Raw genomic sequence first — 14,492 nt, 5'->3', positions numbered from 1 at the left:
GCAAAAAAAATATATAAGCTTTTCTAATAATCACTAGAGTTATTAAATAAAGATATTAGGCACACCTAACTTTCTACACAGTTGCAGTCTCAAGTTTTTAGAACTGTTTCAGGAATGTGCACGTGCGTTTTTACTAAGGAAAGCATATAGAGCAACGCCACAATTAACTGAAAGGTTTCAGATTTCCACTAAAATACATGCAGTAAGAAAAAAAAAGTACACACAAAAATCAGTGCCAACTGTGGTACGTTGCTCTTATTAACAAACACCCGATACACAAAACATAACCCTACCGTAGGAAAACACATAATGGTCTATTGCCACAACCAAAATACTGGCGTCATCACCGCTTTGGCTCGCTCACTGCCAGCGCAGACTCGCAGGCAAAGCCTTAGGAAGGTCGTGCAGTTCTAAACAATCAGATGAGGTTACAAATATCATCTGAGAGGCAGTGCCCTTTGCCCCTACCCTCTCCACCTCCCAGCAGCTGCATTTTGCCAATGGCATGATTAACTCTGAATGGCAACAAAGCTGCAAGGAGCAATGCAAGTAAAAAAGCAAACTCCTGCAACTGATTAGCAGCAGTGGAGGCAGCAGCTGAGAGGAAACAGCCATCCGGGACTGCCCCTTTTAACAGCTCACCGGGATACTCAACACAAGCCAACTACACAAGGAATCTCCCTTTTGCATTGTCTTCTGTAGAATGATAAAATTTCCAAATGGTTTCTATATTGTACCAAAAATAATCCATTTTAGCCTAGTTCACTACAGGTAAAATACACTGTATTTCTGGTGAATAAGCAACAAGTTGTTGCTATTCCGTAACTTGATCTATTTTAAGAGTTGCTCAGACTGTTTTGTGAGATTAATCTGTTTTAGGGACTACTGCAGAAATGGTGTACTCCACCATTGATCCTTCCTCAAACACTGGTGTGAAATGACATTGAGCTGCTGAGCCAAATTCTAACATATTCATGTTTAAAACACACTAAAAAAAGAACAAAATCCAAGCAGCTTTTAATGGGAGTCTCCAAAACGGGAAGTGATGTATCTCAGAACATCAGCAAGTAAAATTCTTGGTGAAAACCACAAAAATTTAGGACTCTGAGTTAGACATGGCTTATGGCTAGTCATTCACATCCTGGAACCTATCAATTTTTATCCTCCTATATTCTTATAATAGGGAATGAATATAACATTGTAAGAATTTTACAGCTATGAATAAATTCTTGGGCTTAGCGAAATCAATGGGAGAGTTTGCTACTAACTCTAAAATAGAGTAAACCCAGAAATTTACCCAGAGTACCATAAGAATTCTTTCTTACTACCAAAGAGCCATTCCCTTGCTTGTTTTGTATATTGTTATCTAACAATTATTTTGTTTAGAACTAAACAGTATATTGTTGCACATACTTTGCCTTGCAGTAGGACTATAAGCAGAAAGCGGTACCAGGTGAAGTAGAAACGTTGATTCAACATCCATGCCCCAAGAGCACAGTGCCATAACACACTGTAGGCAATCTCCTCCGTTCAGTACTTGAGCAGCAGTTAGGCTGGGTGACTCAGACGTCACATCGCAATGCAGCGCACCTTGCTAAATTACATGTAGCCAGAAAAGACCTATCACATGACTTGGTATACCAATTGCATAGTATGTTTAAATTGTTGCTTTCAGAACAAATTAGAAGTTAGGGCACAGGTTATTCTGGGACTTTAACTTGTGAACTGATAGCAGGCCACATCATGGAACAACTTATTCTCTAGCCCAGGGACATAACAGCAAAGTAGATAAGCAAATGATGATCTAATATCATATTCCAGATGCCAAAGAAAATACATTAGGATCAAGTCTGCTCTAAGGCTACTGTCATCAGGTGCACGCAAACCCAATAGTAGCAGTATTCGAGGTATAGCAGTACTATGAAACACTAAGTTGTATGAGAAATTAAGTCCAGTACCTTAAACTGACCACTCTCATTTACTGTTTTTTTGTTTATGGGTTTTTTTTCCCCCTTCGATCTCTTGTGCCCCAGTTTCCCATTTGTAGTATTACCATTTTATTACTTTCGGAGAGAAGAATGTAAAAAAGAAGAGTATAAAAAAAATATACACTTATTTGAGAAGCACTGGTAACGTGGATAAAAATGCCCTACCAAGTTTCTGAAAAGAAGCAATTGCAAAAGTTGTAGAGCGTGCTGTAAATAAAATATAGGAGTGTACAAAAATACCTGGTACAACATACTAGTTTACATTAAGTGAATTCTGTCCACATATGCACCCAAAGAAGTCAATCAAGACTTTCAGTCTTATTGTTTTCTTATTGTTTTAATATAGTGGTATAAAGGTAGTATTCTTCCAGTTTTCTATATATGAAAGAAAACGGAAAACCTCAGTGCCTTTATGTGGAACTATACTTCTTCCATACTAGTCATCTGAGGATTGAAATCCCCACTTCCACACTTCTACTATTTCAGTTGTTAACGCAGTTACTGGTAATAATAGTAGGTAGATACTCTTTCTGACTCAGAGTGAAGGACACAGAAATTTTGCTTTTGGTTTGCCAAAACACTGCTGACTGTTTCCAAGCATCAACGTTCCTATGTTCTAATCCCGGTTTTGGAAGAACAATGGTGGCTCCTCTGCTGTTCAGCCCTTTCTTTCCAAACCTTTCAGGAAAGATGTCTTTTGTCCTCCTCCTTACCTAGCACTGTTCCATCTGTCTCACTGAGGCACTCTAGTCTTTGGGAGGGGCTACTCTATTATTCTGTCTTTTGCCACTTGCCTTGCTTTGCTCAGAGACGAGAGCACATGGAGAGAAAAGCGCCAGTACTACATTACATGTATTTCCTCGTGGCCTGATCCAACCAAGAGAGGGATTCTCATACTTCAAGGGAAGCTGGTGGTTAAGCACTTTCTTGGACAGAAGCTTTGGGTACAGGGGACAAACTAAGTTTGGGGACTACTTACTACCTGTAGGTGACAGCTTTCTCAATTTTATCCCACACCAAGAGGAGTTTTTAGGAGGGTTAAGCACAGCACACCATACTGCAGTGAAGAGTGCTACATAAACCCTTTTCTTCTTATAAATCCTTGAAATTTGTCATTAACAGCCACATAACGGTTTTCAAGGTTCTGCTTTTATCCTAGGCACTACAGGCATACAGCCATAGAAAGCCATTCTTCTCAAATAGACTATGAACATCAAATTATCAATGTAATAAGAAAAACATGCAAGTGAAGTTACTGGGCCCTTGCATAATAGTGCAGCAGCAGGATAAAGTCAATGCATTTCTAAGGCCCTTCTGAAGCTCTTCAGCTAACAGCAAATTCTTGTTTGTGCTATCTGACAGGGGATTTCATGGGGCACTTTCTTCCCTTGGTCTATACCAACACGCAAGATTCATGATATGATTCTACTTCTGTTATGGAGAAGACTGGTGGCATAGTACAGAAGAGCTACTAATGTTAACACACGTACTCATGAACAGAAATGCAAGTCGGACTCACGAATATCAGCCTGAGGTGGAACAGGTAAGAACAGCTTACTAATACAACTATAAGATATTGGACAACCAAATTTAAGGATGTTCAAAAAAGTGTGTCAAGGCAGGAGAAGCATGTATTTTGAAAATGCTATGCTGAACAGGTAAATTGGTGAAGTGGTATCAATTTCTGGGAACACATGAATCTGCTCCAGCCACTCTATTTCATTCCAAATAGAGAAGTGGATGGGGCGTATCCTTTTTTAGGAAATATTACTCAAAAATTATTCTCATGAAATGGGGGAGAGAGAAGGACAAGCATAGAGAAGCCTTTTAAATGTAGAGAACTAAATTTGGTCACAAAACACTAAGACGAGAATTTGGGGGGGGGAGGGGGGGGAGAGAGAGGGAGGGAGGGGGGGGGAGAGAGAGAGAGAGAGGTGAAGTGATTTTGCCTCAGTTTACCAGAACAGAATTTTTTTTTTTTTTTTTTGTTACTTCAAGGCTCGCCAGTGAGGCCATTTTCAAATAACCAAGGGCAACACACACACAAAGAAGAAAAAATACCAGTTTTTAGATTTTCATTTGTCTAAAAAACAAAACAAAACCCAAACAACCAACATTGACAAAATCAGCAAAGCACCAACCACAAGACATAGTATTCAGCTTTCAGGCTAGTCAAGAATTAGGGAAAAAACAATATTACTATTTTGATGAACACTGAACGGTTACTATGTAGTTTTACTTCTGATGTTAAAACGTAACAGCAGATGTAGAAATCCATAATGTAAGGCAAAAAAAAAAAAAAGTGTTTTGAATGCTGCTTGTAAGGATTAGAAATATAAAAACTATTTTTGTACTAATCTGAAGCACACTAGGCAGATTACATGCTGTAGCTCCTTTACAGAGGCTACTGATTTCTCAGGAGTTCTATTTAAGATAATTTCTACTCATTTTGATGCATTACTGTGTATGTTCTGAGTGTGTATATATATTGCATAGTCCAAGTAATTTTAATGTTTCACTCTTAGCACACAAAATACATTCCCTTGAATTTATTTCCATCTCCCTCCAAATATATTGTGGTTTTTTAACTTTACCCCCCAAATCTGTTGCTACTGATGGAAACAGGTCACATTTGCAGAAGGGCTGTGCTAACAATCTTGCTTTCTATGAAGAACCAAAACTGCAAAAGCAATTCTAAAAATTTAGATAATAAAACTATTCTGCACTTTAAATAGGTAAGAATGAGAACACTGCAAAATGCCAGACAAAATAAATAAATAACCTTGGTTTGTTAATTTCTCTCTTGTTTAATTAACACCTATAAATGACCTTTAGCATTGACAAGTCCAACTTCATCCAGAAAGCCAAGGTTTAAGAATATCTATCCAAATAGGATTGATTACTGATTACAGCATTGTGAGGAGCACAATTCAATCTGATTTTTTTTTTTTTTTTTTTTTTTAAAGGCTGGAACTGCATTCTTGAGTAAGCTGATGTGACTGCCAATGAGGTAAAATGCAGAGAGTCATTACACTATAATAATGTTGATGTTACCATTTCTACATTTATCTAAAGCACAGAATATATATCATTTTAGACTGAAATTCAACCTTGTCAGAAATAATTTTTCTTTATATTGTTTGGAATTAAAAACATATTGAATTGATCCATTAAGAAAATTTTCTTCTCTCTGTGTGACTGTGTCTGCATCCTTAGGCAATGAAACAATTTTTATAATTGTAATAAAACGACAAAGTGTTGACTTTAAGTTAAAAAAAATGTTGCTTGAATGACTAAATACTTCAGCACACAATAAATCCTGCTAAGTTTAACATACAGATAAACCACATGCTTGAACAGGTACATACATTTCACAGTTTTTCATATGTAAGTTTGCTTAAACTTATTTCAGTTTTTGTCTTCTGCTCAGTGTTTACAGAGAAGGTCTGCATCTCTAAAATTTAATATTGGTTTAGTCAAAAAGCGTCTACCCTTAAGCAGGAAAACTAAAAATTTGCCATTAGAAAAACAGTTTATAGTATGAGGTACAGCAGTAATGTTATACTCCAGCAAGAAATACAACTGAATCATCTATCCGTATTTCAATGAAGACAGGAACGATAAAAGAGTCAAGCCCATGTATTTCTTGCTTATTTCTGGACATAGAAGTTTCAGTTCGGCAATGTAAACTGAGAATCAGAGCTCAGTGTTTGCTTTCTCCCAAAGCCAGAAGACATGAACATCACTGAACTATATTCCCAACAAGAGCATATCAACACATTTTACAGGAAAATCTCTAGAATATTATTTTTATTTGTTTTCAAAGAGCAGCAGAGAGAGACAATCTGCCATTTAAAACCAGTTCCACATAGTATTTGGAACAATTCTTCTCTAAAGCAGAAGAGGGGGCAGACTTATTTCCTTTTGAGTTTGCGGCAATATCACAACTGATCAATTTAATTTCAATTTTGTTTCAGCAACAGTTAGGTGCAGACTTTTTTTTTAAATGTTCAAATCTTTAATCTCTCAACTGTAATATATCTTTTAATCTCAAAGACTATTTTAGACTCCTTTTCCCCTCCTTTTGGCTCTTAATGCTACATACCCTATCCAACACGTAATCATTATTGTCAAGCTTGAGAAAACACAGGAAGATTCCCTCTCCCAAATACACAGAGGAGGAATGAACTGACTAGTGCTTGTCTAGCTGCTGCAAGGCTAACTAGCACAGAATATCACCTACAGGCACTAAGTGTCTTATCTTACAGAAGTATGCAAAACAATCTCGCCCCATGGTAGAAGATACAGAGACAGTAGGATCCTAACTCCACAGAAAGGTAGAGTTAAAGCTACATGTTAAAAAATGTTGACAACTATTCTTTATGCTGAAGTACTGCATTTTACCACTTTTACTCATCTGTGACAGCCTTCGGTGTTTTTCTGTTTTCAGTTCCCAAATACATCCTTACTGGTCACGTTACTTGTTGGCTACTGCTTTAAATGATGATGTTCAGGCCATAGAGAGAAAAACGCCATGCCAATATTACTGTTGAGCAATTGGTACACACCAGACTCATTTACACATTTACAGAATAATTTGAAAGACAGCTGACACACAGTTGATGCAGCTGATGTAGAAAATAGGCTCTAGAGAAAGTCTTCCCCTGCTCAGTATAAGATTAATTTTTAAATTTTTGAAATATTCTATAGAGCAACTACCAAAGCGGAGACATGTAAAGCAGGTCATTTTACATACACTATATTAGGCCTTATTCTTCATGTTTAGTAGATTCCTATCAGCTAACTATGGTACAAAGAACTAAGCACCTCCAAGGAACAAATGAATATACATATTTAGAATACTGAACATTTTAATAGGTCAATGAATACTTGAAAGGCCTTCGGACAACTAATGAGTACAGTTCAGTTATACAAGCGTCACCTGTTTTATCAGTGGCAGATAACATACTACTTAAAAGCATGATTTCTGATTAGAATAGACTATTTCAGTTGGAAGGGACCTACAAGAACTATCGAGTCCAACTGCCTGACCGCTTCAGGGCTGACCAAAAGTTAAAGCATGGTATTAAGGGTGTTGTCCAAATGCCTCAAACACTGACAGGCTTGGGGCATTGACCATCGCTCCAGGAAGCCTGTTCCAGGGTTTAACCACCCTCTTGGTAAAGAAATGCTTCCTCATGTCCGGTCTAAACCTCCCCTGAATTGTTCCTAAGCTGATTATTTTAGATAGTGTTCATATACTGATAGCGCAATATATGCCAGATAATATTATTAGCATTTGGCTCTGTTATTATTAGGATTTGGCTCTGAGCCCATTACATGTGCATGTGTACATGTAGTATCTTCCTTCTTAGTGCTTCATGAAAATTCTAAGTTTATTTACGTTCCCACTGCAGATGAAAGAACACAACACTTAATTGTAGCAGCTGTAACATTAAGTATTATGCAAGCAAAGGTGGTACATGTATGTCATAACAGTAAAAACCATGCTGCATCTTGTCAACATGCTGCTGGATCTCTTTTGTAGGTTTATCTGCTACTTGATCTTTTGCTCATGAAGATTTGGAGCAACTATTTTAATATTAATAGTCATTTTGAAACCTCAGGCACATTTTAAACACAAATCCTTTTACTCTTTATCATAGTTTTCTGTTTGAAATAGCAATGCAAAAAAAAATTTAACAAACATTTACTAAAAATCTAATACACCTCCAGAATCTGTTGAATGTGGGTAAAGCGTGTTACATTTATGCATACTCCCCTATCAATTTACTATATTAAATAATCTCATTTTAAACACCTGTGAGAATTATTTATTAGTCAGACATTGTTCAGAATTCTTAGAGAAAGATTCTGTTACTAAAGGGCTCATCTTTGCATCAGATAGAATAGAAAATAATTACGCACCATAAACATTCTGGTTCCATTTTACTCCATTATTTTAAAACTTATGTTACAAAGATTGAAATAATAGAAGGCCATCTTAATCCATGTAATGGTACATATCACCTGTCTCTGTCAATGAGACATTTAAAAGCATCTCTTTATTAGAAACACAAATCAATACACTCAGGGGACTGCAATAACTGCTTCAAGCAATTTGTATTATTTCATTCTTGATGTTCCTGCTCAGACCAACTTATTATGAGTGGCGTGAAAATGGCAACCTGTCACAATTGATTTTTTTTCTAAACCTCTTGCAAAAATTTTTTCCTTTCTTAATGTAATTAAGTATCTTCTTACTAAACACAGGTCTAGGTTGTAAGATACAGCCTACAACTGAAGTTCCATTTCTTCATAATTGAGGGCCCTCCCCAACTCACATTAGAAACATTACCGATGAAATGAAGACCTATTTGCTTTGTTTTGAACTCAAAGAACCTTGTACAGAGGGAAGCACTCAAGCTTCTGGGATCTTTTCAACAGACAAATCTCCTGACAATGTTTTCATTGCTTACAAAAATCCCTGGAAGAGCACTCTGGGTACTGACTGGAACCTCAGTTATCTCGCTCTACTTCCTCTGGGAGCCCAGATAAGTTTTAGTAGTCTATTATAAATACTCCTTAAAACTACTGCGTAACTTTGGCCAAATACTTTACAGTAATATAATCTGAGAGAAGTGAAGTGGGAATTAATATTTAGCTGTAAGATAGAAGTATAAAAGTCTGAAGATGTGCCTTTATACTTGGAAGACAAACGTTTCCATTAGTACCCGTAACACTCCTAGCTAAAGGAAGAATTATTTTACTTCCGAAATGAGACGGAGGCAGAATTCACTTCTCATACCAAAGTTCAAGTCAGTCCAGCACACACGAAATACATGAGTAAGAGCTTGTAGATTTTTGGTTTTAGGTACCTCTGTTTTTAAGTTTTATGAAAACAAAAGTAGGAAATCCCACAGCAAGGCTAACTTACCTTATTTTTTGGATTGGATGTGTTCATTACACTTCGAGTTTCCTTGCCTGTGTAAATGACAACACCAATTACAGTTCCTGTAAAACAAACAAACAAAAAGTAAAACAGAGGTGTCAAGTAGTTAAGAGAAAATTTGTCTGAATTAAAACTTGCAGTAATTTACAGTTCCTCAAACAAATCAATTGTATGAAAAAGCCCAAACATTTATGCAATGTACGTAGTATTGTGAATGTTGTTTTTCAGAATTTACTATCATGGATCATTGTAACTTCTTTAATTAACATCCATAAAAATGACAACGTGCTTTCCTTCTTTTTAATGGAAACAATACTTTCAATGTTACTGGTTAAAAACTTACATTTGAACTTAAAATTGTCTCCAACTGTTTTCAGAAGTTAACACACAGCATAAATAACTGCCCTTCACAAGGAATACAAAAATGAGAACAATGGTGCTGAACACATCAGACACAATTGCCTGCTAGCTCCGTCATCTATAATGATGTAAAATCTAGTTCACCCAATTAATTACTTTGATAGAATCTCATAGAAAAATATTGTCCTGTTCATTAACTTCTAAAAATGATTCTGCAGTTCCAATTATCTTTTGGTCAATATTTAGTGGACGGTATAGAAAAACTTGGCTTCAGCATCACTAAATAAATTTTCATATTAAATAAAAATTTAGGGTTTTTTTTAGTATGCCACTATCACACTTTCTAGCACAGAACATAACCCTTATTTCTATTAATTTTTCAAGTGACCTGAAACGGCTTTATGGCAGTACAACCAATAGTGTGATATTTTTTGTTGCCTTTATGCTATAAAGAAATAATTAACCTAACTTGTCAGAAACACCCTGCTCAGAAAACTTTAAAAACTGTAGAAGTATTACACATTTGTCCGACATTAAGTAACTTAATTTGTCTTTGGCAATCAGGACCATGTGCAAGATCTGCTGTCACCACTCTTGCAGTGTAACAGGTCGTAAAAAAATTGAAGGAACACACAAAGGAAAAAAAAGATGACAGTTAAAGATGTTGGCATTAAAGAAAGGAAATCTCATTTACTCAAAAATGAGAATGCAAGTGAAAACTCTGAATCCACATACAAAACATCAGTGATTATACATTACATCCTCTGGACAATTAAAAATTACTTTTTCTATTATTTTCCTCTCCATACTAAAGCTTTTTCTTAAGGCTTCCCTTGACAGAACATTTTGCCCAAAGCTAGTTTGCCTCTGCTGACAGTTCCACATGCAAATCTGTGCATTAGGATATAGGTAACATGTCCCTGACACACCCCAAAATTCCTCCTGACTTTTGTAAAAGAATAGTCATTGATCCGTAATTTCTGAAATCTTTCTACTGGTCTCCAACCAATGCCCATATCCCTTTGGGCCACTTTATTTTGGGGTGATCCTCTGAGCTGACCTCTGTCCAATGGTCAGAACACACTGGACGATATCGTGTAGGGAGTCCCCTCCCCAACAATCTCTGCCTTTGCAGCTCCTTAGTTCAGCAGAAGATGGGGAGGACTTCTCCATTCCAGCTGGCACCTTTCCACTAAGTTTCACCTGGCTAGGCTGCTGCAGCTCAGGAAAACAAGCTGTCCTGTTTGTCTTGTATTTTGCTCCTTGAAAAGCTGGTTTCAAAGGTGAAAGTCAGATAAAAGCCATTTTGACTACTGAATTTTGATCATAATTTTAGCTAAATCTGACTGAGCTGCTACTTTTACTGAGGCATTGATCCTTGATTTTAAACTTTTGGGGCTGTCAGATACTAGCACAGTATCACTGGTAAATCTAGGGTTCCTTAGACCTGAATTACATCAGTGTAGGGAACTCCAAGCCTAACTTAAGTGTTGTCCCACAGTGGTTGCACCAGGGACAGTTCCGGTGTTCCGGAGAGGTTTTTTACCCACTATTCTCTCCCACTATCCTCAGCAAATCTAAGCTTAATACCAGCTGTGAAGAAAGGTGCATATTTGGCACTGAACTCCATGCTGGCCCACACCAGAAAGAACTGAATCCAGTTTGGGGTTCCTGGAAGCATAACTGTACTACAAGCCTGGGCTTACTAAAAGCAATGACTCAAGTATTTTTATGTATGGGCCTCTGTGCAAACTGGCTCTCATGTAAACTGGGCAATCACTGATTTGTAACAGCAAAGTGGTTAATGAAGGAGAGAGAAGTTACAGGAGATACCACTAGAATAAACATGTGGGCCTGGAAAAGAGAGAAAAGAGGACTTGTGCAGAATTAACACACACAAACAGTCAGGCATACTCCAAATCTGGTGTGTGATCACAGTAACTTTTGGTATCTCCCAAGCACTATGTGAACCATAGAAAAACAAGAGAGTGCTCAAATTAATTAAAATCGTGTGGAGGACTTGGCACAAAATAGTGCTTTTTACAGCTGTACAGTTATACAAATTGTTCTGATTTTATCTAAAATGACTTTGCAAGACTGACACCTGCCAAAATGATCACAAAATTACATTAATACAAATCTCCTCTTAACAGATATCTCAGCAGGTCTCTCAGAAAACTGCATTATCTTGTTCAAAGTTTGAACCACACTGATCATTACAGTAACTGGAGAGCAAAAAGTTGAAGTCCATACTGTAGTGGACCTTTTGAGGCTTTTTAAAATGTAACTGCTGACTTCCCTCTCTCCTTGGTAGCAGTTTTTCAAGTTTTCACTAACCAAAACTTCCTTTCCTTCAGGCACTATTATTAATTCCACAGCAATAATATAGATATTAAGAATGGCACTTAGACCCCATACCTTGCTGCTAGCTTTTTGGAACTCACTGGGATGTTGCCTGCAAGTGGAAAAAGTCAGAATATTTTTTCCTGTCTCACTTATTAAAGAATAGCAAAAGGATAGCCACATACTTTGGACTTGAGAGAGGGGCTTTTGATTTCCCCTCCTGCCAGAGGCTTCCAGTGCGATCGTGGCAAATCAGTCTTTTTACTTTCTGTGGTTAGGATAAACATCATGCACACAGTCACCAGATCTCTGTCAGGGCTTTACAGCAAGGAGCAGAAAGCACTTCAGATTTGGTAGCAGTAGGAATCTCTATTTAGATATCTAAACTATCAATTCTGAGACTAGAACATCTGGGTATATAATATATATTAGGTGTGACAAAATGGTAATTTTTTTTTTTCCATTTAGCTTACTGTTATTCTAAGGGGTAAGGAGAGGTACTGAAACGAAGGAAATTAAACACCTTCCAAATGTACAAATTTGAGGAATCTCACTCTCCTGAACTTCATTTGTTGATATAAAAAGGCTGTGGAATAGTTTATTCTTGAGTTGTCTGATACTACATGATTTTGTTGAACCAATTTTTTGGTTCCCAAAATTCAAAAAGAAAATAAAAATTCTCTTAAATTATAGCAAGTATTTGTTCTTGTCACTTGCAGTGTTCTAGCAATAGGCTTTTTTTTTTTTTTTTCCTGTAGAATCCATTACTGTAGTATCCTGATATTTTCATGAGCTTTGGCAATCTGCATTCAACATGTAGTTGATAAGATTCCTTGAAACCTTTATACACTTACATCTACTGTTACTGATCTGCAAGATGATTGATTTGTGGTCTCTCTCCTCTAGAACTGTCAGGACATCAGCAACCAGAGCTCAAGTTTTCTGAGGTATTCCCCACATAATTCCCCAAACGCTTTTCCTAGCCTGACCTTGACCTGCTGTATCACCTTGACAAATAGCAACGGCATGTGTCTTGGAGATAGTGGACTCTCCTAGCTGATGCAATGTGTTTTATGTAATATGTCAAAGGGAATATCAGGAAATTCAGCATATATTTAATTACTAGAAGGAGGAAAATGGGAAGCAGAACCCCCCCGCCCAACAATTGTCCTCTATGTCCTATGCAAAACCTTTTTTAAAATTAAATAAGGCTTGGTATCTGCAACTCAGCTACATATTCCTTTCCTGGGCATCAGTGATGTAGCTCCCTGTCTCCCTCCCCGAGAATGACAGCATCAGTCAGTAATAGGTCAAGATAACGGTACAGATTGACCTAGAATGCTTTGTAACAACCTCCAAGGGGTTGGCAAGGGCATGACATAGTCCCAAGAGCAATGGGTCACACATTTGCTTGGCTTAGTAACAGATGATGTCCGGGCTGCTTAAAGAGCACTGGAGGAAGCAGCCTTCCAAGCTAGGATGCCTTAAAGACTGCCATACTGAAGAGTCTTAAGGTAAATGAAGAGATGTACAGGCAATGTTGCAGGGCAGAACGCTACCCCCTACCATCTGGGCGCAGGCTACAAACCCACTTTCTTAAATCAAAGCAGCAAAGTAATAGAAGATTAGGCTTGCACATAGACATTGTATACTTTGGGGTGAAAAACACCTGCATGTAACAGACCTGTGAGCCTAGACAGTAAGGAGACTGAAGTAAGATACAAGTGTGGTTGAGGTGAGGTAGCTATCTACAGCATAGAAAAACAGTAGACTTTCACATGCTACAGGCTGTTTATTCTTCTGTTTTCATGGAATCTGAGTGGCACTTCTCTGTAGAGGTTGTGTGCAAGCATAATCTTCCACTAAATTTTTCAGATATAATCAAGAACTGTGACAGCCCATGGTAGGGGAGTGGATGTAGGCAGTTTATATGTGTTTATAATGCAGTCAGACAGTGAAAAGTGTTTTTATTAACAAGATTTTAAGTTGTCACAAATCTTGGAAATTCAATTATGAAGCCTAATTTAAAAAAAAACCTATAAAAAAATCAAATTTAATTAGCTTAGCATCAAGTATCCTAACTTAGCTACGTACATTCAACTTGGAAGTGAGATGAAAACAACTGAATGACACATCAGTTATCAACCAAATCTCAAACATCTTAATTTTAACAATCTCCTAATTGTTTTGCTTTATGGTCTTCACGACTATACGTGCACCTATAGTACATTATAAATCCCTTATTAGATAAGAACAGACCAAAGGCAATAATTTCCTACTCTTCGTTAAAGGCCTAATCCTGTCAAATGCTAAAATTACCTCCACAGAGGTGCTGAGCAATTCTTGAGATCTGGATTTATGATGCCATACAGAACAAACAAATATCCAAATAGAAATCTTATATGCTTGATAACTGCATTACTTACAGGAGAGGAGCACACTATCACAATATTAAATTGTAGTTAATACATGAGATGATGTAAATGAAATTAATGATATGCCAAAGTTTAGATTAAGAAGATATAATTATATGTCACTACATCAAGGAAATTATTTCTCTTTGCTACCTTAATACAACCAACTTCTCTATGCACATAGTGACATCATTTTTAATTACTTGATCATGTTATTTTTCTCTTCAGAAGGGGCTGCTGTCTTGAAGAGCCATTCAGTGTTTTTACTTTGTACCATTCAGCGAGTTGCCCTGAGTCTCCCTTAGAGTCTTATTCCACTATTCAAAACCATGTTCCAACAAGAGAATTATCTTCTCCTGTGTTTTTCTACTACCATCATTAATAATGAACCTAGAGTCCTTCATAAACAATTAAACCTCCACAAGACCCCTCAGA

General features: G+C 37.1%; 1 protein-coding gene across 4 annotated transcripts in view; it reads right to left on the bottom strand.

Annotated features, from left to right (window-relative positions):
* Positions 1 to 14,492, bottom strand: part of ATP9B (ATPase phospholipid transporting 9B (putative)) — a 169,238-nt gene that overhangs the window by 67,667 nt on the left and 87,079 nt on the right. For all 4 annotated transcript variants that reach the window (XR_014228195.1, XM_082312136.1, XM_082312137.1 and 1 more), the window contains one exon: positions 8,926 to 9,002. Coding sequence is in view for 3 of the 4 variants with exons in the window: in XM_082312136.1 (XP_082168262.1) it covers positions 8,926 to 9,002 (77 nt within the window). In the remaining variant the exon portion in view is untranslated. The remainder of the gene's footprint in view (positions 1 to 8,925; positions 9,003 to 14,492) is intronic.

Source organism: Platalea leucorodia (assembly GCF_965183815.1).
Source record: "Platalea leucorodia genome assembly, chromosome: 1".
Lineage (NCBI taxonomy): Eukaryota > Metazoa > Chordata > Aves > Pelecaniformes > Threskiornithidae > Platalea > Platalea leucorodia.
Note: the sequence above shows the minus strand (reverse complement) of the source record. Positions and strands in the feature narration are given on the sequence as shown.